Source organism: Pteropus medius, unplaced genomic scaffold (genome assembly GCF_902729225.1).
Source record: "Pteropus medius unplaced genomic scaffold, Ma_sr-lr_union100, whole genome shotgun sequence".
In the NCBI taxonomy this organism is placed as follows: domain Eukaryota; kingdom Metazoa; phylum Chordata; class Mammalia; order Chiroptera; family Pteropodidae; genus Pteropus; species Pteropus medius.
The window spans coordinates 2,462,932-2,487,980 of record NW_024349800.1 but is presented as its reverse complement, the minus strand read 5'-3'; the positions used below and the strand labels follow the sequence as shown (position 1 = coordinate 2,487,980).

Here is a 25,049-nt window from a genome sequence, read left to right as displayed (position 1 = left end):
ATTTGACACTGCTGAATATCTGCTGGATAAGAAGTAAAAAATCATGGTGCCACTTTTTAACAATAATGTCATATTAAAGATTTGTGTGCAGACATGAAGTCTGCTTTAATCTCACCTGTAGAACTGTAGTTATGCCTTACAAACGGATGAATCTACAAATATGGCTAGGCCTGTTATTTTGCTTGTATTTGTCCTGCATCAGCATCAACTAATCATAGACTCTAAAGTGAAAGCTTGGCAACAAATGTATCCCGAAGTAGTCAAAACATTGAATAACTTAAATTCTGATGCTTTAATGGTGAAAAAACAAAGGTGAGTAAAACTGCCTGCATCTTGGCAGAAATCAAGGCAGTGGCACCAGACTAGTTATTCTTCACTGCCATGCATTTGTAGTCTATACATCTGGGAGAGAGAAGAGAGCAGTTTCACTTCATGTCCTTGTGAAAACAGTTTAATTATTTTTTATATCTGGACCCTGAGTGATGAAATAGAAAATCTGCATATAGTATTTCTGCTACATGCTAAAGTACAATGGTCGTTTCAAGAAAAAGGACTCATTCAGTTGAGCTGCAAGCTGAATTACGTACTATTTTCTTAAAACACCATTTTTACTTGAAAATGTCAAATTTTGGTTGTCAAAGTTGGCTATTGGGCAGGCATTTTTTCAAATATAAAAGAAGTGAGCCTTTCAAGGAAAACAACTGATAGCAGTGTTGTCAATGATGAAATTCAAACTTTGAAGTGAAAATTAGAATTTTGGGGAAACGTATCCACTATTAGGTGCTTGACATCTTTCGAGAACTTAGGGTTTTTAAAGAGATAATATGATTTTTAGATATATAATGAACTGGGTCAGCATTTGGTATATTTATGTAACTAAGTGAACCAGTATTTTCCAAATGACCAATACACAAAATGACAAAAAATTGTAAGTAACATTCAACCAGTTGAATGCAGAAAGATAAATAGAAGTCCAGCTGCTTTCTATTAACACACATTTGAGAGAACTGAATTGCAAAAATGTAGAACAGTCCACTCTGTTGAAAAGTTACTTCCATGAAAATGTTGATGTAATGCATTTGTTAGTAATCTAAATTTTTCCTCAGTTTTAATTTCTAATACGGCTATTTATGGCCCTCAATTTTTAAGAATGTGAAAGATTCCTGAGATCAAGAAGTTTAAGAAACAGCTGCTCTAGCACAGTGTACATAGTAAACACTCAAATGCATATTGAATAACTGGATGGAGTTTTTGTTGTAAAAAAATGACTTCCAGTATTAAGCCTGGCAGACTGTGAGAATGGGTATGTTAGGACATGGAGCAGGTTTTAGTGGAGAAGTATATGTTCATGCTGAGTTTGAGGTGGGATGCACAAAGGTAACTAAAGCAGGCAGTTGGAAGTTTAGAATTTGGGCTTGAGAAAAACTAAAACGCTGTTCTCCTTTCCAATGAAAATTCCTTTATCATAGACTATATTATTGAACTATATCACTGAATTATCTACAACTTCACAACTGATTTGCAAACTTGGTAGCCTTTGGGCAAAAGTATAAGGGTGACAATAGGCATGTTTAAACAATAATACATTTTTCTACATTGTGCACATTAAAAATTTTTGGTATAGGAGACATGATGTTTCTCCTGGACTTTTTAAAATTTAATATACTAAGGTACAATAATTTGATTTTTTTCTTTCTTATAGAATTTTTAAATTTACACTATATATATCCCCACTGAAATTCCCACATACCACCACCTGAAATTTTTGGAAAAGGCTGTGCTGAGAATAAGGATGTTTTACTTTTTCTATGCCTATCTCACTAATTAATCTTAACCACTTGTAGGTTTTATCATACTTTAGGTAATTTACAGCCTTTTGAAATACTTCCTTTTGTTCAGTCTTCAACTTACCTTTTGGTCTTTGCAGTGGAGACTTGAGTCGGATGTGACACTGATAAGTAAGAATCTAAAGTTTTGGCTATTTCCAGAAAGTCTTAACCATTTTAAAAGATTTAACAAATGTTTCCTTTTCTTGCCACTAGGTACATTGTCAATCTCTGGGAGGTAACTCTTTCATTAAATTTATAAAATCTGTCTCAATGTTTGTTTTTTTTCCCTTTATATTGACTCTCTCAGTTAAAGAATGTCTAGATTATAATTCACTCATTTTGTGTTCAGATTAAGTTCACGTCCCCATCTTTTTACATTCCAATGGTGTAGGAGGCCATAGGCTCTCTACATATTTCCAGCATCTTAAATCTGGTCATGTTTTTACAGTGGTATAAGACAAGGCACAGATTTGATACACTTAAAAGACTATGCCAACATGCAAAAATACTAATTCATTTGTTCAACAAATATTAAATGTCTATTCTGGCAAGCACTGTGCCAAGCACTTGGTAAACTGGTGAGAACAGACATGGTTCCTTGAACTGGGTATATGCCAGTTCTGTGGACTGCTGACTGACACTAGAGGTTTAAAAGGTTTCTTTTGTCAGACATGAAAATTTACGTTGAACCCACTATAATGCAACTGCATTATGATGATGGTAAAAATTCCAGGTTAGGATATAAAACACTCATTCTCAAGTGTGAGGTAGTATATCAGAGAAACCAGACTAGGAATGTTGGCTATACTGCTAATGTGACCTATTTTTTTTCAAAGAAAATAAGTACTATGTCCTTTTATACTAAATGTGAGAGACATCAAAGGTAATGAGTAGTACTCATATTACTAATAGGACACTGAAAATCTAAGCTGAGTACCACCAGAAACTCCAAAATCAAGTGAAGACTATAAAGAATTCCACATAAAACCCCAAGTACTATTTGACCTAGGGGGGGAAGCACTGTTTTCACAAGGACTTAATATTGAAGTCATTATCATTTTTCAATGTCTCAGGAAGGACTTTCTACAACTGGAAAAGCAACTAAATAGGAATAGTGATCCAAGAGAAAACAAATAACTTAAGTGAAATTTTTAATTGAAAGATAACATCAGTTCCCTGGTCCTTTAAAGAAACTGGGTGTTTTGAAAGGTTTATGTTTGACTTTGAAAAGCCACACCACTAATGTGCACTGAAAGGAAAATTTTTTTAAATTTGACTTTTTGGTCTCATACTTTAACAATGTATTTGCTGCTATTTACAAATAAAAATGTCCTATATTGCTAACAGTAAAGCATCTTTATAATTCCTTTGATAAATCCTAAAGTATTAATCTGAATAACATGACTATTTTAGTTTTTAAGGCAATGGTAAACTTCCTAGTAGGTCTTGTGAGACTTCATCTCATGGGGCAAACCCTGTTTCACAAAACATAATAATGCTTCGTCTTTTAAGTTGAGGTAAAGAGAACTTGAGCAACTAAATAGTGAAGCTGCACAGGCAATGAGATGTTGCCTAAGATTCTTTGATCATGTTCTCTGCCTTTCCATTAGGCCAGGATAGCTACAGTAGAAAACAGGAACTATTATAAAGCCTGAAAATGTACTGAACCCAAATCCCAAAGCATTTTAGTAGGCTTAGCATCTTCAAAGCATTTTAAGAAAAGTACTAAATGCCCAACTACCCCTTCAAAGCAGCTCCAAAGAACAATTCTTACAACTTTTTCAATTTCATGACATTCATACCTTTTGCTAACTAGGGTGAAGAGCTTTAGACCAGTTTAAACTGCAGAAACTCGTACTTTTGTTAATACTATTTTCTCCCAAAGCAAGTTAACATTTCTAGTATCAGGAAGCACAAATGCTATTTATCATTCTTTGTATTCATTACCAAGAAGTTCTTTATCTTGTTCTGAAGGATGAACAAAAGCTTGAGAAGTACGCTTCAGAAGATAAACTGCAGCATGAAGACCACCGATGTTCACCCAGACAGTATGCACCTTCCGCCATACATGTCCCATTCCAGATAAGGCCTGTGTATACACAAAAGGCATAAAAATAATTAGCTTTTATGACTTACCTGCTCTAGACTAACCAGTGGTCTTTGTTGACAATAAGGAACACTGAGGGGAAGAGAACACAAATCCTGCTCAGACTAATATCCCCAAATCTACTTAAGTTCCTAAAGTTACCACAGGCTGAGCTACTGTACAGTACCTTGGTAAAGCATTTCTTGTCCTGAGTAAGTAGTACAGCTCGGCCTGTCCCAGGTCTACAGACACGGCTCATCTCCCGTAGGCAAGCTGGATAAAGGTTCCAGTTTCTCTTCTTGGAGCCCATCCTATTAAAGAAGGTCCAATGAGTCCAACACTTGAAAAAATACCTAGAACTCTATTAAAAGAAATTAAAAACTCATCGCAACAAGAAAATCCTGAGGTATGAAAAATGGTTGCCATTTGGAAGCTAGAACTTTGCCATTACATGTCAACGAAATGATGAGACTTTAGTAAATGGCACAGAATCTTAAGGTAAATCAATTACAGAAAAAACGACTATAATAGTTACATAAATTGTCCTCTTAAGCATATTAGCAGACATTGCATAAACCAAACCAGTGATTAGAAATCATTTATACTGAGAAATAGAACCAGGTTTGCTTCAATCTTTCTGTGTGAAGTACGTAATTCAATAATGGACTAGAAAATAGGTGAATCTGATGGTCAGGATCGAATGTAGTTAATACATTCCTGAGCTCTCAGAAGAAAAAATGGGTGAATCCATTGTCTTGTTATAGTGCATAAGTGAAAAACTGTTGACATCCTGCTAAAAGGAATTGATTTCTGATGACAAAGGACAATAGATATAGTAGGTAAGTGGGCACTATGAAGATAGAACTCATTTTTTGAAAAACTAAGTCCCCACCTTTTTCCAAATGGCATGTCTGTTACAATAATGTCCACAGAGCCAGTTCTCAATGGCAGATTGCAGATATCCCATTGAATAGCATCTATTGGCAAGCCCCAGGACAGTTTGCTGTGGAGACAAAGGAAAAGTGCTTCAACATATTCTGAAATATGAAATTAAAAAATTTTTTCTAAAGAGACTGCTATAAAGTACAAAATGCTACTAAAATAGCGATAGAAACAAGCAGAATTCTAAAAGAATGTTGGAAGAAAGCATAAGGTAATGAGATACAGCTTATAAGACAATCTATGAGAAAGACAGATTTTTTAAAAATGGTTAAAAGTGATTTTCAAAAGATGTCTACATCTGCTTCATCTACAATTTAAGAAAATAGGTTAAGGGGGAAAACAAGATTGCAACACAAAGAACTACAACAGACAATTTTGAAAAGCTGTTGAAGCAGTAAATTATGTAACCGACGATGCAAGCTATTGATGAAACATACTGGAAACAATGCTAAAGAGTAAGAAAAGATTGAGGCGACACATATGAAGGATAAAGTTTGGTAAATAGTAATAACAGGAGACAGACAAGTAAGTAAAATTAGTAAATATAGAGGTACTTAAGATTAAAATACATATGCTATTAATAAGGCAAAAAAGATAAAAAAAAAATAGACACCAGAAGACAATATAATATAAACATGGTTTAAATCCTCTCCATTAAGGCAAAGCTACTTGTTTAAGAAATAAAATACAGGCAATAATGCACAGGCTAAGAAAGGCAAATCAAAGGTGAACAGAAATGAAGGGTTACACTATTGCTATTTGATAATAAAATGCAGTGAAGGCAATCACTACATAATGGGGAAGAGAAGCATTCTATTGGAAATAGAGTTAAAAGCACTAATAACTACAAGTTAAGCCAAGAAACATTAAAAATCTAGGTAAGATTTATAAAAATACAAGTTGATCAGACAAAAAGTGAAGGTATAGAGTCTGAAAAATGATAAAATATTCAGAAAACAAAAATAATAGGTTTAAAATATCAGGTTTCAAGAAAACCCTGGTCATATACTAAGCCTCAAGAAAATCTCAATAAATATGAAACAATATACCATAAAAATTCATAGTAAAATATAAATTAACAAAAAGCCTTTCAATTACTTTTCAGTTTTATGTATAAAAATGATCTAAACCTTTGCTACTCAAAAAGCTGGGCCACAGACCAGTAGCATCAATGTTGCCCAGAAGCCTGCTAGAAAATGCAGACTCCCAGGTCCCATCCTAAACATACTGAATCAGAATCTGTATGTTAATAGTATCCCAGGTGATTTATACGCACATTAAAGTTTGAAAGCACTGTCCTAAACAACTGATCAGAGAAACAAGTATATAAGTAATGATGTAGAAAGTAACCAAAGTATCAAAATCTGTAAGATATGGTCAACAGGAGTCCTTAGCATAAAGGCTCTAATGAAAACTTACTAAAAAGAAGACATCTATAGCATACAGCTTAAAATTTTTGGTAACATTTTAAAACCTCAATAGGAAACAGGAATAAAAAGTATTGAGCGTAAAACCACAGAACAAATAGCATATGAAAGCACTGTGATTCTATTTAAAAGGAAAAATAAATTAGCAGAGGATAACCAATATACAGATATAAAGTAGTATTAGGTATGCCAGGTATAAGTAATAAATGAATATTCATATAAAATGAATATTTTAAAAACAATTGATTTCTACTTACAAATATAAACCTCACACTAAAGGTTATGGAGGCAGATGTTTCTAGATCTGTTATGGCCAATCATGGGATATGACTTCTTGGGCTATGTATTTAGGAAGTGGAGCACCTGTAAGACCTAACAAATCTGATGACCTACTGCCACTTTATAAGAAAATGAAGTACAGTAGCAGAGGAGACGAGAGACACAATTTTATGATGGGATCTGGTGAGAAATTGTAGACTAAGTTACATTTCAACCAATTCTTCCCAAAGACAGTTGAGACTTTTAAAGAATGGTAAAAGGCTGGCTTAGATGGTGTTGTCAAATGTAATTTGGAGTAGTGGGCTAGGGCTTAATACTATAATTATATATATCTCAGATGAAAAATTTTCCCAGAGGCTAATGGACTTCCAATGCACATATATTAAAAAGGTATGGCTAAAAGACTTGGAATATTTTGCTTTAAAGAGAGATTTGGAGGGGTGGAATGGAGGAACGTAGGGGTTTTGGTAGCCCTTCAAATATCTGATGCCAATCATGTGACATAGAGATAAGATTTTTCTTTATGGACCCAAGTGGGAGGGAAATCTGTAGGAGGTTCAGGGAGAGACTGCTCACTAAGACGTGACTCGCTGTGTAAAAATGGAATCAAAAGCCTTCAGAGAAGGCCAATGGTTAAGATCTCCTGTAGGATATGTAGGCACCATGGGGATGGTTTTCAGGTCTCTTGCAACTCAGATGTTTTAAAGTGCCAAATAAAGGAAAGGCTAAAATTATGGTATTTCTATAGAATGGAATGTTATGCAGTCATTAAAAACAGTATAAAAATAAATATTTGAACATTTGTAAAATCAAAATGAATATACAATATCCTATGTGGGAAAAATAAAAAAGAAAACTGAAGAAAAATAGTTGCTTTAGGGTGGGGAAATTACAGTTAAATATTTTTTAAATATAACTCATTTTCAATAATCTTAAAATAGAGTCTCAATATGTTCATTTTGGTTAAATGATTTCACAATGTACTGGGGGTATTAATCATAAAGTCATTATGAAAAGTGATTGTCAAAGAGGTGCTACAAAATAAAATTTTTACCCTTTAATTTGCTTTTTGGTCAATAAAGATGAGATGTTATTTGCTGCTCTATTCACAGCCAATGGATTGTTGTCACCAGCAATATGATAACAGTTAGACCATTCAGTAGCCCCCTAAAAGACAAGAGTATATATTAAGACAGAAGTAGCAAACTGCAAAAAGATGATTAAAGAGAAAATCATTTCAGTCGATTGTCAATAAATAAGACATCCAATCCAAAAATCCAGTGCTTTCCTAAAGTGGCAAAACACTGCCTATTGTCAACTTTGTTATTCCTATTACTCCTGCTTGAAATGTTTTCCTGTTCTTTCTCCAACTATTGAACTCTTTCTCATCTTTCAAGACCCAGCTTCAGTGTCACGCCTTCTGTGACATAAACCTCAACAATCCAAGCTATCTCTCATTTGACCCCTTCCCCCCCAAAACACTTTGTACATATCTTTGCCACTGCACTTGTTCTCTTTTTAATGATTTCAATACCTGTCTGCCTCTCAACAAATCTAGGAACTCAGGTTTGGTATTTTACTCAATCTCTCACCCAGCAGTGTCTGACACAGAGTCATAGTAGGCATTACAGACCTTAAATACAATTGTGATTTGAAAAAGTTACCCAAATCAAACTGACCAATCTATATACCCTGTGCTTATGGGATTTTATGTAATTTGATATGTTGGAGTATATCAAAATAAAATGTAATAAAATGTAATCTCCATTGTATAGGCTTTTGAATGATAACCACCATGTCCCTGAAAGGATTTTGTAATTTTAAGTCAAAAACATGTCAGTAGAACATAAATACCAAGCTGTTCCATATCATTTGTGGAATGAGGTGACATACTACCCTAGGCCTGAACAAAATATTCTATGCAGATTAACAGGTTTATGAAGTGAAGGCAAAGAAAGTTCTGCCCTTTGTTTAGGGATAAATAACAAACACCACCTCCTCTGTAAATAGCAATATACCCGTATTCATGAACTCGGTGCTTCACAGCTTTTGCCCAGACATTTGAGGGTGATGTAGAGGGGATGTGGAAGACACCTAGAGTTTGATGAAACCCTCTCAGTTGATTCTGATTTCCTAAAATTCATTTTTTCCTACTAAACCTATTTAGATTTTCAGCTTTCAAAAAGTGATGGGTTTGGTAATACTTCTGAGTTTTAAAAGGAGTATTCTGAATCAAGTATTTTCTACTTTGGTGAACAAATCTGTATATACACTTTGTTAATTCCTTTCATAATTTCTTTCATTTTGATCATATATCAGCTTAGGTTTTTCTATAGTGACATCCTCATGTCTACTCTCACATGGAAATGCCTCAAACTTTTTATCTTTTTGTAGGGGAGGTGCCTTTTCTGGACTCTCTCTAGCTCTGTTGTATATTTTTTGACATGTAGTGACCTTCTATGCTATTTCAGACACAGACATATCATGGTTTCATGCTGGAGAAAAATACCATGCTTTGTTTCCAGAATTTTTCTTAACTGAGTTTTCTCTGTGTAGGTCTCTTTAGCCAGAGTAAATTTCTCTAGCCAATGTGAGCAGAAAACAGTATTCATTTAGACCAAGGGTCCTCAACTCCTAGGTTGTGGACCGGTACCTGTCCGTGGCCTGTTAGGAACCAGGCCGCACAGCAGGAGGTGAATGGCCGGCAAACGAGCAAAACTTCATCTGTATTTGTAGGCGATCCCAGCACTAGTATCACCATCTCAGCTCCACCTCAGATCATCAGGTATTAGGTATTTATAGGAGTACCAGTTTCTGGTGCCCAAAAGGTTAGGGACTGCTGATCTCGACTACTATGATTTACTTCTGGGATTTTTAACTCCCAGATGACATATCATTTTCTGATTGCCGTCTGGATTATTTTTCCCTTTGTGGATTACTTTGGACTTGCTCATCTGTTCCGTTTCTGCCCACTCAAAGAATCTATGGTATCTCCCATTGGCTTTACGTGTACTATATGTAAGAACTTACTGTTTCACAAATTTAAGCAATTTTACTGGGAGTGTCCTCCAAATTATTTATACAAATATAGATAATATTGATTCAAGAACACTTTCTTGTTAATGTTCTCCACTTACAAATACCTTTATATTTTTACTTTAGGCAGGTTTTGAGTCCTTTCGGTGTCACAGTAATTTTGAAAACTACTTAAGAGTATTTGGTATATAACCTTGTTAGACTTCCTAAAAAAATTAAATATTGTTCATAGGTTTCCCCTTTTAACAATTATACTTACTCCTTCCAAGAACCTAAGTGGATTAAGAAGCATAATCTCACTTTATAAAGATGAAACACCTTCCTCCAGTTTATGCTTATGCTTTCAATTATCTTTTCCATTCATGTGTACCTACCTATTAGAGAAAAGGGACTCAACAGTTTGTAATTCTCAGTCTCCTTTAATCCACTGAATAAATATCACTTACAATATACCTAATCCTTGACTATTTGTAGTAAGTGGTTACATCCTTTACACAAAATTCCAGCTTTACTAGAGTATTTTTTTCAAAACTCTTGGGTCCATTGACCCAACCTTGGTGATTTCATTATGTATAATTTGTACATTAGTTCAAGAACATTCCAGACATATCACTTGTTTATCTGAAAGCTAATGAAAAGTTATTACCTCTATTGGTATTGCCCCTGTTCCACACATTGGATCAACTATTATATCAGTAGGCTCAGGAGCACAGAGCCTAGAGAAAAGAAAACAGCCTATGTGAAGAGACTTCAACCAAGAACTGAGGCTTCCACAGTGACTATTTCTGAAGCTATAAGATCAAGGACCTATTATGTTAGCATGAAGAAACACCAGTCAATATCCATTATAAAAATCAATTTGTAATTACATGTTGACTCCATAGCCTAGCATTTAAAAATAACATTAAATATAACTAAAAGTACTCTTTGCTTTGAGTATTATCCAAAATCCCATTTCATTTCCAGATGGAATTTAGCTTCTAGATCTTTTAAATATATGTATATATGCTTTTAGAAAATACACGTTATTTTGTATATAAACCTGTATTGTTACACTAAAAAAAAAAAACCTGAAACATGTTTCAAGTAGAACATGTATTAATATAAATTTATTGGTAGTTTAGACATTCAGTATTCCTTCCCTTACAAATTTTAAAGATACTAACATTGCTATAAAATAATTGCTTTACTTTGAGAACTTAGTACAGTAATTCCTCAATGTCGTGGATAGCTTCTGTAACTTTAAGTGAAATGACATAATGGAACCAATTTTACCACCGGCTAATTGGTATAAACAAGATGTAAGTTGTTCCTACAGCATCTCTGGCATCTCATCAACCTTTTAAGAGAAACAATGTTATTTGAAGACCTGCTATATTTTCCAGGTGTGGACTTAACTCTTTGTATGCATTATTTCATTTAATCCTTTAACAACTCTATGAGGTGGGTCACTATTATTATTTTATAGAGAAGCTGATGCAAAACCTGTCCAGATACAAAACCAATAGGTGATAAAGTCAGGATTAGAGACATTACTGTTAGTGGCTGAAATATTACCCCATCTATGAAGCATTCCCTCCTTAGGTCACTAGGTTTCCTCCTTTTGTCCTAACCTTTTCATATTCTATTATAGTATTTATTACATGTAATTATTTATCTTCCTCACAAGACTAAGATTCTTGGGTATTAACACTGTGTTCTTATTTTAATACCTGTCCAGGTCTACCTCTGTGTTCCTGCCTCTTAACACATGGCAACAGAATATTTGACCACAGTGTTGGTAGTAAGCAACCCCAGTAATGCATTCCTAGGCATTGCTGCTGGGGGTTCGAGTGAACACTTGACTGAGACTCTGTCAGATTCTCTCTTTCAAGAATTGGGAAGAGCTAGAAGCCCTAGGCAGTATGGAACTGGTCATTTGAAATTGGAAATATATAAATTTAGACGAGAGGAAGCCATTTGCACAGGTGAGCAAAAACAAAGAGCCCACAGACTCCTAAGAGAGCTAAAAGTGACTGTCCAGGTTTAAAAGGTATTTTTCCACGATCTGATTCCTACCCTTCTTGAAATACAGCTTTCAGTTTTTCTGTGGATTCCCCAAGATTTCTCAGGATCTTTCCAATACATCCCCTTCCGACTCCATCATCACTTTTTTTTTTTTTAAATCTTAAACTAGATTACTTAGAAACCTAAGTGATCTTAAACTAGATTACTTAGGTTTCTAATAGTTGCACCCAAAGTAACTCTTCTTATCCCTGGCTTCTACACCATAATGCCTGGCAGTGGATAATAAATGTTAAGTGAATGAAGACTAGGAGCTCTTCAGCTGGGCCCAGTTTTCTATTATTGTCATTGAATTAATAGATTCCAATTGTGCTGAACTGGACTCCATGGATGAGCAGGTAAAAGAAGACTACCAAGCTATGCCAGGCACTGTATATAGCAGGTATTTTGCATATGCTTCTGCATTTACTCCTAGTAATCCTTTAAATCTCACAGAAAACCCATTTTGCACTCTGAAAAACAGAAGCCTAGAGAAGACAACTTGTCTGAGTGATGGAAAGAAGCACTCAATAAAAACAGAAAGGACAAAGGAGAAAGAATGCTACAGCTTACTCTTGGAAACATGGAAAATTCCAGAATGATTCCTGGGATGCACTGAGTATAAAATTTAAAAATATAAGGAAAAGCTCTCTGTGTTCATTTACACATCATACACATTTTCAAAAATCTGCTTTCAGTTGCTTCACTGACAAAAATGAAACAAAGCAAAATTTGCTCTATTTCCCAACATATATATCTTTTCTAAACAGAAATGTTGCAACTCCATTCAAAAAGCAAATGAAAACTATCGTTTCCATTTTAAAATAAAAAAAAAAAACTGAGACAGTAATTAAGTGATATTCTCAGGATCACAAAGAATCAAAACTGGATATAAGGGAAAGAAACAGATCAATAGCTTTTATCCTGTTCTTTACTACTAAATTACAACACAGTATACTTCACAAGAAATTAAACTGTTTTGAGGAGAAACTTCAAACCAAGGTGTAATTTTAATCTAGTTGGCAAACACATTCTCTTACCTGAGCATCCCATAGGCAAGAGTAGATCTAAGAGTTGTAGGTCCAAAATGTGTGATATTTCTTCGATGGAGACTCTCTTCTGTCAGTGCAATGCCCACAATGATTTCATTATCATGGATGTTCAAAAGCACCTATAGTAGAACAAGACAGAATAAAAATAGTTTTAGAACTGTTCAAACTACCTATTAGGATTTTTTAATATCAGGCTTTATCAATTTTTTCACTTTATTATTGAAGTATACTTTGCATACAGTAAAATACAATCTTAAGTGTGCAGCACAGTGAATTTTTACTTACATATACACTGTGCAGCTGCCACCCAGATAAACAATATTTTAAGCATGCCAGAAGGCTCCCCCTTCCCCCTCTCAGCCATTACCTACCAATCATTAATCTGAACACTACCACCATATATTTGTTTTGTCTTTTTTTAACATCATGTAAATGAAATCATATAGTATATACTACTTTAAAATTTTAACGTCTATTTTACTCTTTTCATTCACTATAAGTAAGCTGTAATCATATTTCCCCTGAATTTTTATAATGTAAACATATTTTGAAGGTCTATGGGTTTTTTAATATACATTTTTAAAGATTTTAACTTTTAATCAACTATTAATACTGTACCACACTTATTGCCTATTATTTTCTTAGTATTTTTTAAACTCTGTGAAATAATGTCTTTTGCCCTATTTTTTCACAATATAAATTATTCAAATAAAAAAGTAAAAAAATTGTTCTCCAATCTTCCACTGAAAATTTTCTTATCATGATCTTAGCAGCAGCAGCTGACACTTACCTAGCTATGTGCAAGCCAATGTTCTACACACTTTACATTCATCACTTCATTTCATATTTGCACCCTCTGAGCTAGGTTATTATTATCCTCCTTTTATAGATGAGGAAATTGAGGTACAAAGACATCAGCTTACTTGCCCATAGTCATGTAGCTTGTAAATTGGGATTTGAACCCAGGCATTGTGGCTCCAGAATCTGTCCTCTGATACCCCTTGCTACCTTTCGGACATTACCATTCCAGTGAACCTATTCATTTCATTCTCACATGTGAATCACCTATGTAGTAGAAGACTGAGACTAAGGAGAGTAAGCATGCTACAAAGAGGTATCTAGGTTTGGGAAGCTAGTAGAATTTAAGAGGAGAGCTGACTCTAGGATGAATATTAGCAATGATGGCCTGATTCTAGGAGGTTGAGGCTTGTTTTAAAAATGTATTTTTAGTAGCAAAACTCTACAACCAAGATGCTACTAAATGTATTTTTAGTAGCAAAACTCTACAACCAAGATGCACAAAAACAAAATAATTGTTTTAAATCTGGCTGAATTTTATAATCTGAAAGCCTACGTAATGTTGGAAAAAGTACTAGATTAGAAATTAGAAAACTCAAGTCTTATAGCTCCTATCATCTGAGCACTTGGTATATAGCAGGCATTGTACCAAATACTTAAAATGTATTGTCTCATTTAACTTTCAGGACACACTTAGGGTATATACTGCTACAGGCTCTATTTGAAATACAGGCTCAGAATATCTTGTCCAAAGTTACACAGTTGTAGAATCAAAATTTGAATCTAGATATGTCTCCACAGCCCACACTCTTGTTAACCACACCTATTAGCTCTGTGGCCTGTTTAATTGTCCGTAAGATTGGGTTAGTCTGAAAATTCGACAAATCTATGACCGCCTTGAATCATCACAATCAGAGCCTGTACCTACCTCCACATCAAAGTTGGTCATGTCAGCCTTCCACTTAAAGTAATCTTGAACAGCTCCCCCAAAATCTCTTGCAGCCTCAGTTGAAGAAAAGCAGTGTTTCTCTCCTGCCCTGTTACATGTGACTCTAAATTTTAGCACTTCGGTATCGGTTTCTTCTCTGGAGCTTTCATCAGTCTCATCTTTGCAAGATGCTAAATCATCACCTACTAATGTTGATATATCTTCTCTGATGGCTGGATTTTCATAATAGTCTAAGATATGTGAATCTAAGGCATTGTTAGTCAACTCTTTTTTAACATCTCTATCATTTCTTTTGTCTCCTCGTCCATTATCAATCTTCTCTTTACTTGAATTCTCATTTATCTTTCTGCGCTTTGTTTTTTTTTTCTTGAAACTGGAGTTAATTTTCCATACTTTTAAAGGATCTGACCATGGAAGCTTCCCAGCCAATTCTTCAAAATCCTTTAGAACTTCTTCCTATAAGGGACAGAGAATAAAACCCATTCATTTTTCAATATTTTAATTGAACAAATAAGCTGCTACTTTGCCTACAGATGACATTGTTATGTTGGGGATGGTAGGGGTGAAAGCAAGAGTCAATAAAATAATGGCTACAACTGAAGAAGAAAAAATCTCATTGAAATTTAAGATATATATAAATTAAGTCACTAAAGAATAATACAAGACAGAGTGGTGGATTAGAGTTTGGGCTTCAAGATTAAAAATGTAAGCAGTAAGAAAATTACTAACAGTGGTTACCTCTAGGGAAGGGAAGTGGGTGGATGAAAAGATGGGAGGGGGATAACTTCCCATTGACTTCATTGACTTCCTTTTGAATTTTGTGCTGTATATACATATTAACTTTTTGAAAGTAACATTTTTTACAAGAAAAGAAACCTTAAGTAGTTAAAAATGAATCTACCCAATTTCTAAATAGTATCTAGAGACATCTTTTAAAACAGTAAATCTGATCATGTCCCTCCATTACTTAAAGACACTCAGTAGCTTCCCATAGCACATAAAAAAACCTAAATTCCTTAAAAAGTCCAACATAATCTGACTCCTGCCTACTTCGCGTACATCACTTCAGAACCATTCTCTCCTTCACACTTCCTCTGCTTGGAAGATACTTGGTTTACATCATTGCTTTGTACTGCTGGCTCCCTTCTCATTATTTAACAGCAATTTAAAGTCTCTGAGAGACCTACTCTACTTAAAGTAATCCTCTCAAGTCATCTCTTCCCATTTTATTTTCTTTACAGAGCTTAGCATTATCTAAAGTTACTAGATTTATGTACTGTTCATCATCAAGGCTCCTCCCAGAAGATGGTAAGTTCAGGGTGGGAAGGACCTTACCTGTCTTGACCACTGCTATAAGTTACCCGCCTAGACAATGCCTGGTATATAAAAGGTACTCAATAAACAGCTGTTGGATAATACATGATTAAATGTTAAAAGAGCCATGTTGTCTGATTCAGCAGCCATTAGCCACATGTAGCTGTTGAAATTTAAATGATTTAAAATAAAAAAACCAGTTTATCAGTCACATTAGCTACATTTCACACACTGATGGCTAATGGCTACCATGACAGACAGTGAAGACATAGAACATTTCCATTAGAAAGCTCTATGGCAGAATGCTGGTATATAGAAAGCAGAACGAAATCAGTGCTGACTGGTAGAACTGAGATTTGAAATGGAAGTGAGTGAAGGCTTTGCTATTACTTGAAGCCTAATGAAATAATGGTAAATTTTGGGTTTGGCAAATCCAATTTTATTTACAAATAATTTTCCCATAAAGGGCACCTACAGGACTTCTAATTTTAACATGGTGGAATAACACTGGTACAATCCCTTTCTTTCTTTAGAAACTATTCTAAAAATAAAAGAAACAGAAACACCAACTCTATCTTAATAGAATCTATGTGATATCTGCAACCCTGAACCATAACATGAGAATTCTAAATGCAGTGAAGGCCAAACAAGTGCAGGAAGACATGAGAGAGAGAATGCCTACAGATCTTAGATAAAGGGTAGAACAGTCGCAAAGTAGTAGCAAATAAACTCTTCAAATAGCAAGGAAGAAGTATGTGCACTGGACTTCGTTTCTACCAAGAAGCAGCAGGGGAGAGAAAAAGAGGCTGAACAAGGAATCCCACAGATGCTCTATTTGCTGGAAACAGTCTGTTGGTGAAGTAGAATTGGGAGAGATACTTTACATAGTGAATGATCCTGAACCTGCTGATCCTTTCAGGCTAGGGAGAAGTAACAGTTAACTTGTTTAATAGTATGGAAATTATATCTCAGTAAAGCTGTTCAAAAAAAAAAAAAGCGGAATTGAAGAACTCATTCACTCACAGCCCTTTGTCAGAAGGAACTTCACGGTAAACCAGGGAGATTTCTTGCTGGCCTGGAACAGTTCCTGGCTTCTCCCAAGAGAACCTCCTATAAATAGCAGGTCCAAGAGGAACTCCGTCATTCAAAGATGAACACTTACCAAAAGTTAGCACAAAATTTACAGGAACATAAAAAAAGGAAAAAGGAAGAAAGTAACAAAAATAGCAGACAAAAAACTGACCAGAAAGACACTGCTACGAGAAGTTAAAAACTATGATCAAATGTGTTGACATCGTGTCAAAAAACGTAATGAGATTCTTTTGTAAAGTAAGAGCTCAAGGCAGAGATAGAAAAGCAGAAAGATGATGAGGTGAAGATGGAGAAGAAACAGGAGCTTGATATATGGATACTTAATAAGAAAACCCATTAGAATGCTTAAACTAACAGGCTTTTTATAAGACTGGGAAAGTATAATGCTACAAAGAATAAAATCGATAGTCAACAGAATGAAAGCTAGAAGCTAATGTTTAAAAACACGGTTTTACTGGGGCATGTTACAATTTAAGTCCACAGAATGAAGGGCTTAACAATTTTTCATGGTTACACACGACAGAAGTTGCCCTTACACAGGTCTGAAAATCTACCTTAAATCTTTGGTGCTCTTCTTTTGGGACTTCCACCAGCAACCTCTTTTGCAGTTATTTACAAAGCAACTCTGAAGCTGGCTCATAAAGAACCATTCAATAACATCAAATTAACCTTTAATTAGATATCAAAAACACCAAAATAATACAAACTTTAAGATGGCAAAAATGCAGGAATTGAAAATATTAATAATACTCCAGTAAGTTAGAGGAAAGAATTTAAGAATTTTTAAAAGTTTAGTTTTTTTAATGCCTGTAAACATTTATTGCTGGCTATTAACATTGTGAAATACTTAGCAGCAAAAATTTTCAGTAGCCTGCCTATTATTTACTAGTTTCACAGATATGATTCAGTTGGCAATGACTATTGGAAGTCTGAATGGTTATAATATTGTTGTTGAAAGTTATATTTTTGGTTCATAAAATTTTTATCTATTTTCAGTCTGAATTCTTTTAGTTCTGGTTTTATTTTTCTAGCTGTGGGTTCATATCACTTTGGTTTCTGAATAATGTTTTGGACATTAACCTGTTGTTAATAAATAAAAATTAGAGAATTAAGCAGCATATCATTTTAAGAAACAGATTATTACTCACATAAGCAATAAAACTGATAGAAAAAAGTTTTCAAGTATTCAACTCTGGAAACCTGACCAAAAAGCAATATGGAAAGGTACTAAAGCCTTACTGAGATCTATTTTCAACCTTCAGCTTAGGCAGTCTCAATATTTAGGAATCAGATGCTAAAAACAAGTTAGAGACAAAGCTGTTGTCTTAACAACTGAAGGAGTATTAACATGTTACTTTGGCTTTAATTAAAAAAAATGTACTTAGAGAAGGCCAGGCAAAAGCAGAATGATGAGAGAAAATGTTATTTGTAGATGATACAAACCATCACTTGCTCTTTGGTTCACAGTTGGGAAGCAATTCTTTTGTAACTATACATCGGCAAAGCTAATCTAAGGTATATATCTTTTGTAAGAAAGGCAAACAATTTATTTCTTATAAATTTTGATGTTTTTCAATAGTGATTTTTATTTACTTATTCTTTCATCTTTTTTTAAAAATAAGGTATAATTGACATATAACATTATTTTATTTTCAGGGGTACAACATAGTGATTCGATATTTGTATATATGGCAAAATGATCACCATAATAAATCTGGTAAACAGCTGTCACCATAGTTACAAAAAATTTTTTTCCTGTGACGAGAACTTTTAAAATCTACTCTTTGCAACTTGCTAATACTCAATACAGTATTATTAACTATAGTTGCTTTGCTGTATATTACATCCCCATGACTTATTTTATAACAGTAAGTTTGTACCTTTTGACCCCCTCCACCCATTTTGCCCACTCTCTATGCACCCCCCCACCACCGATACTGATATTTAAAAACAATTTTTGGGATGCACTATCAACAAATCTGTTTTTTACTGTAAAAGACTCCTAATATTCTATATTATAAAAGCAGCGGGAGACCGGCCAAGATGGTGTAGAGGGTAGATGCTGTGTATACCTCTTGCAACCACACCAAAATTATAACGAAACTACAGAGCAACCATCACTGGGAGTAGCCCAATGTCTGGCTGAACAGAAGTCATACAACTGGTAACATATATAGGAAGTCACCTCGAGGCTGGTAAGAGGGGCAGAGACATGAAATGGCCCAGTTCCACAACCATGTGTGGCGGTCGAAAATCAGGAGGGCTATCTTGGCTGCAGAGCTCACTTCCTGAGGAGCGAGAGGTCCTGGCCTTACGTTGCACTCCTCAGCCCTGGGTTTCAGTGCCAGGAAGAGAAGTCCCCACAACCTCTGGCTGTGAAAAACCAGTGGAGATTCTGACTGAGTGAGACAGAGCTGCAGGAGCTGCAGATATTTCTCTTAAAGGGCCCACCCCCAGACTTACACACTGATGGACTTACTCACTCTGAGCTCCATCACTGGGGCAGTGGCTCGAGGAGTGCCAGGGACGTAGGGGGAGACACTTGAGTTGTGGGCTTTAGGGCGAGGGCTGGAGGGGCAGCTTTCTCCCAAACAGACGTGCTGGCTGTATCTATTATTCCTTTGTTGAGCCCTCTCCGCTCAGTGTGGATGCAGGTGGCAGCCATAACTGAGTCTCCATCAACTTGGATAACACAGGTTGCTCTGCCCAGGTGATTCCCTGAGACTCCACCCCTCCCAACTTGTGGGCCCAACCAAGCTGCCTCCAGTGGTTTATGCCATACAAATGTTCTGTCTTGACCCATGTTATGGACTTTCCTGAAATCTCTCAAAGGCTCACAAAACCCAAAGAAGCAGCATCTGACCTCAGTGTGCCCGGTACCTCTTGCTGAGCAGCCCCAAGTCCAGTACTAGCGGCAGCCAGCCCTGGTTTCTGGCTTGGCCTCTCGAGGCACCTATAAGCAGAGCAGAGGTGGAGCCATCTGCAGACTGCTTAGCGACTCTTAAAAGGTAGCCCGGGAAGTTCACAGGCTGTGGCTGAACTTGGCCTGCAGCTGGGCCCCACCTAGAAGGCCTTTGGGCCAGCAAACCCAGTGGTCTTCCTGGACCTGCAAGGGAGCCAGAGTGCTCTGCATCTGAGGAGGGCACACCCAAAGGGCAGACTAGGCAGGCACCAGAGCCCTGCTAAAGGGAATCCTGCTCCACAGGGTCAGCCCTTCACCAGCCAATCCTCACAACCAATTAGCCCAAGGGTCAATCCCTCCCACTGATGTACAAACAGCAACCAAGGCTCAACTACATCAGGAGGGCACACATCCCACGCATGGGACATACCTTGAGCACCTCGCTTAGGTGACCAGGAAAGACTGTGCCACTGGGCCCCTCGCTTAGGTGACCAGGAAAGACTGTGCCACCTACTACCGTAAAGGCATTCTACTAAGACTAGGTGGCTAAGGAGCCCTACTTAATATGTAGAAACAAACACAGGGAGGTAGCCAAAATGGGGAGACAAGAAACATGTCCCACATGAAAGAACAGAACAAAGCTCCAAAAAAAGAACAAAGTAGAGATAAACAATTTACCAGATGTAGAGTTCAAAACACTGGTTAAAGGATGCTCAGTGAACTTAGGGGAAGAGTAATGAACTCAGGGAGAACTTTAATAAAGAGACAGAAAATATAAAAATGGATATGGAAGACATAAAAGAGAACCAGTTAGAAATGACAAATAAAAAGTCTGAGATGAAGAGTACATCAGAGGGAATCAACAGATTGGATGAAGTGGAGGATCAAATCAGAGATTTAGAGGATGGAGTAGTAGAGAACACCCAATCAGCAACAAGAAAAAAATCCAAAAAAATTGAGAATAGTTTAAGGGACCTCTGGGACATCAAGTGCAACAACATTCGCATCATTGGGGTACTAGAAGAAGAGATAAAGCAAGGAACTGAAAACCTATTTGAAGAAATAATGACAGAAAACTTCCCTAACCTGCTAAAGGAAATAGATGTATAAGCCCAGGAAGTGTAGAGAGTCCCAAACAAGATGAACCCAGAGAGACACACACCAAGACACATTATTAAAATGTCAAAGGTTAAATAGAGAATCTTAAAAGCCACAAGAATAAAAAGCAATTAGTTACCCACAGGGAACTCCCAGAAGACTGTCAGCCAATTTCTCAACAGAAACTTTGCAGGCTAGAAGGGCTTGGCACAAAATATTCAAAGTGATGAAAAACCAGGACCTATAACCAAAATTATTCTACCCAGCAAAGCTATCATTTAGAATCATAAGACAGATAAAGAGCTTCCCAGACAAGAAAAAGCTAAAGGAGTTCATCACTACCAAGACAGTATTCCAGGAAATGCTGGAGGGACTTCTTTAAGAAGAAAAATAAAAAATATGAATAAAGAATGGCAATAACTACATATCTGCCAACAAGTACTTCAAATGAAAAAGAATTAAATGTTTCAATCAAAAGATAGGGTGGCTGAATGGATAAAAAAACAAGACCTTTATATAAGCTGCCTACAAGAGACTCACTTCAAATTAAAGACTAAAAGTAAACGGATAGAAAAAGACATTTCATGATAGACCTAGAAGGTATTGTGCTGAGTGGAGTAGGTCAGATAAAGACAAATGCCATATGATTTTGTGTACATGTGGAATCTAAAGAAAAAAATAAACAAAAACAACAGAAACAAACTCATAGATACAGAGGACATTTTGAGGGTTACCAGATGGGAGAGAAGTTGGGGGATTAGGTGAAAAAAAGGGAGGGATTAAGAAATACAAAATAGAAGTTACAAAATAGTCATGGAGATGTAGAGCATAAGAAATATAGTCAATAATATTGTAATAACTATGTATGGTGTCAGATTTAGTGGGGTGATTACTTTATGAGTTATATAGATGTCTAATCACTATGTCGTACACCTGAAACTAATATTGTATGCCAACTATAATTGAAAAATAAAAAATGTTATTTAAAAAAAGCAGCAGTAATGCTAAATGACAGAATGCAAAAAGTAGAAATAAGATCTTTGGGGAAGATGGCTGAAAATCAGCTACCATGTTTGGGAAAGCTCACCTTTGTTTCTTTGAACTGGTAATCTTTAAGCTCCTGAACAACCACAAATAAATTATCAACTGATCTCAGACAATGAACCTGGGGAGAGAAAGATGTTAAAAACAAATTTCTGAGAAAGCTTTTGAATCACACAAACTATTGACATTTTAATTTAAAAATTAGGTACTAAGGCTTTAAAGCAGATAATACAGTAGTCCCTCTTTATCTATGGTTTCAGTTACTGATGGTCAACCACTGTCCGAAAATATTACAAGGAAAATTACAAAAATAAAGAATTCATAAGTTTTAAATTGCATGCTATTCTGAGTAGCTTGATGAAATCTTGCTACATCCTACCCAAGACATGAATCATCTCTCTATCCAGTGTATCTACACTGTATATGCTAGCTGCCCATTAGTCACTTAGTAGCTATGTCATGGTATTTCAGTGCTTTTGTTCAAGTAACTGTTATTTAAGAATGACCCTAAAATGCAAGGGTGGTAATTCTGAAAATTTGGATATGCCAAAGAGAAGCCATAAAGTGCTTCCCTTAAGTGAAAAGGTGAAAGTTCTTGAATTAATAAGAACTTAATAAGAAAAAACTGTATGCTGAGGTTGCTAAGATATGTGGCAAAAATGAATCTTCTATCCATGAAATTGCCTAATTCCTAAATTAAACTTTATCATAGGTATGTATGTATAGGAAAAAAACCATAATATACATAGAGTTTAGTACTACCTTCAGTTTCAGATATCAACTGGAGGTCTTGGAACATGTCCACCATGGAGAAGGGGGGCTCTACTATACCTATAATTTGTATTTAAAAATTTTCCCATCACTCCAGTCTCCACGAATATTTTTTGGGTGTCTCCTCTATGTCAGACACTAAAAGCTTGCGAGATAGCAGCAAAAAAAAAAAAAAGAGAGAGAGAGAGGACAATTCATGTCCTCATGTTGCTTAAGTGGTAATGAATATAGCTTAGCTTTTTTATTCTAGTGGGATGGCAGTTTGCTGACCTTCACTTCTCACCTTCAGTGATAACTAATTACTTTTGAGCAAGCGTTTCTTGACACAGATCAAAAGAAAAATGTCTCTTTTTATGCTTTATCACCAAAGTCTAAACTTTAGCTAGATGCTGAAGTAAACAAATTCGAAGATGAGTATAGCAGGTACCCAGAATTTTTTCATAAGTTACACAGAATTCTTCTGGTGAATTCATCATCAGGAAATATTAAGATCACTTCTAAAAATACAGCAAATCTTGTTAAACTTATAAATCGGTACCCAATAGAAAATGCAGTAAAACTTTAAAATCACCTGTGTTGGGGCAGAGAAGGAAAAGCAAAAAGGATTCCAGAGAGGCCTGTAAACTAGAAAGTAACCATAAAATGACCTACTTAGAAAACTATTTTAAATATTGCTTCATTCAAACCTGAGCCAGACTTTCCACTGAAATGTCAAAATATATCTTGCCGCGGTCTTTGCTGATTTTGCATGATGACCTCAGTTTCTCTCTTACTTCATCTGCAGCTGTTTGCTCAAAACCAGTAGGTACCGTGGCTCCAATAGTGACTTGGAGATGCTCAGACTCACTTTCAGGGCCACTTTCCATCACTTGTATAGATCTCTGGTTCTCATGAAGATTCACATCCAGAAGTCGGTTAGTGGCTTCTTGAACATCAGACATGTTGGCAGTGCTTCCAGGATCCTTAATATAGTCCCTTTAAAAGCAGAATAGGAAAAAAATGTCCAACATTATCACCTCATATTTCAACTATAACTAAAAACATCTGTTTTAGAGAGCTAGAAGAACAAGGCAACATAACTGATATAGCCATATTCAGTCAACACACCTCAGTCAGTATTCACCAACGATAAAAGGATTTAACGACATGGGCACAGAGTGCAGGATAGAAAATATATTATTAAACAAGCAATGTAAATACTATGGAAGAAAAGGAGACAGACAAGCATGCGATATTTGGTTTGGGGTCACTGATATGGGTAATAGTCATTTCATAACTACAACAGCTGACAATCCAAGAACGAAGGCTACTAGACCACAGATATATTTCTGCATCTAGTCATTTTTCAGGTAGCAGTTAAGAACACGGGGCCTTGGAATTTCAGACATGGGTTTGAATTCTTGTCCTCTTCATTCATAGGTTGAATGATCTAAAACAAGTCTGTTCTCCTATGCATCAATTTCCTCATCTGCAAAATGGGAAATACCACCTCTCTTCTAGAGTTGTTGGGAGTCTTAAGTGAGACTATGCCAGACCCATGATTAAAAATTGCTAACAGGATTTCTATCTTCCTCCTGTGAATGGTACAGTGATTCGTGCATTTAAAAATGATTAACTGAACATCTACTGTGGGCCAGGCTCTGTGATCTATGGGTGGGCATCAAAAGAGTAAGCCCAATTTCCTGTGTCTGAGCATGAAGGGGGTGGAGTTAAGAGTTGGGAAGTGGGGACCAACAGCTCTCAACAGACCTAAAACAGCTTAAGAAGACACCGAGTACCTAAGTGGTCCTCGTTCTGTATCTGGGACAGGGAATAGTGTCTAACACTAATGAAAGTCAGTTCCTGCTCTTAAGGAGCTCACAATCGCTGTGACTAAAACCTCCAGCTTCTAAATAAGGAGCCTGAAGCCCATGAAAGGACGTATCCTGCCCAAGGTCAGAGAGCCAATCAATGGCGTAGGCTGGAATGAAACCCAAGTCTCCCCACCCCGACCGCTTGGCCCTCATCTCAGGAACTCAGAGGAGGGGGTGAAGGCCTGGGAGAGACAGCGAGAAGAGATCCACAATGACACCAGAAATTGAAGGCGCTGGCCCGGGTAGCAAGACGAAGGTCGCCCCTCCCGAGGGTTAGCGGCTCCACACCCGTCCACTCCCAACCACCGCCCGGTTACCGGCCGCAGGCGTAGACCCTTCCGACTCCAGCACGCTGCCGACGCAGCGCGCCCAGGTCACGCCGCCGGAAGTCGCTTTCACAGCCCCGGAAACGGAAGTCAGGCGGGGCGGTCACAAGTGACCCAAGGTAGGGGCGGGCGCTGGTACAAGGTCGTGCAGAGAGAAACGTGAACCTGAAGGTTTGTTCCCGTGGCAGTTAATATGGCTTGGTCCGCT

At 36.4% G+C, this 25,049-nt stretch overlaps 1 protein-coding gene across 3 annotated transcripts; it reads right to left on the bottom strand.

The window, feature by feature from the left end:
* Positions 1 to 277: 277 nt before the first annotated feature.
* On the bottom strand, positions 278 to 24,926 carry THUMPD3 (THUMP domain 3 tRNA guanosine methyltransferase). Of its 3 annotated transcripts, none has more exons than XM_039886643.1 (10): positions 24,833 to 24,926; positions 23,349 to 23,637; positions 21,935 to 22,012; positions 14,421 to 14,897; positions 12,683 to 12,813; positions 10,246 to 10,315; positions 7,618 to 7,730; positions 4,808 to 4,918; positions 4,103 to 4,226; positions 1,440 to 3,918 (listed from the first exon to the last, which is right to left on the bottom strand). In XM_039886643.1, exons 2-10 carry the CDS (start codon positions 23,601 to 23,603, stop codon positions 3,757 to 3,759), a joined length of 1,521 nt encoding a protein of 506 aa, XP_039742577.1. In that variant the 5' UTR covers positions 23,604 to 23,637; positions 24,833 to 24,926; the 3' UTR covers positions 1,440 to 3,756. The 3 variants fall into 3 exon arrangements, with proteins under 3 accessions (XP_039742576.1, XP_039742577.1, XP_039742575.1); XM_039886641.1 differs by lacking the exon at positions 24,833 to 24,926 and adding an exon at positions 23,770 to 23,947; XM_039886642.1 differs by lacking the exons at positions 7,618 to 7,730; positions 10,246 to 10,315 and having other exon boundaries at positions 278 to 3,918; positions 24,833 to 24,918.
* Positions 24,927 to 25,049: the final 123 nt, after the last annotated feature.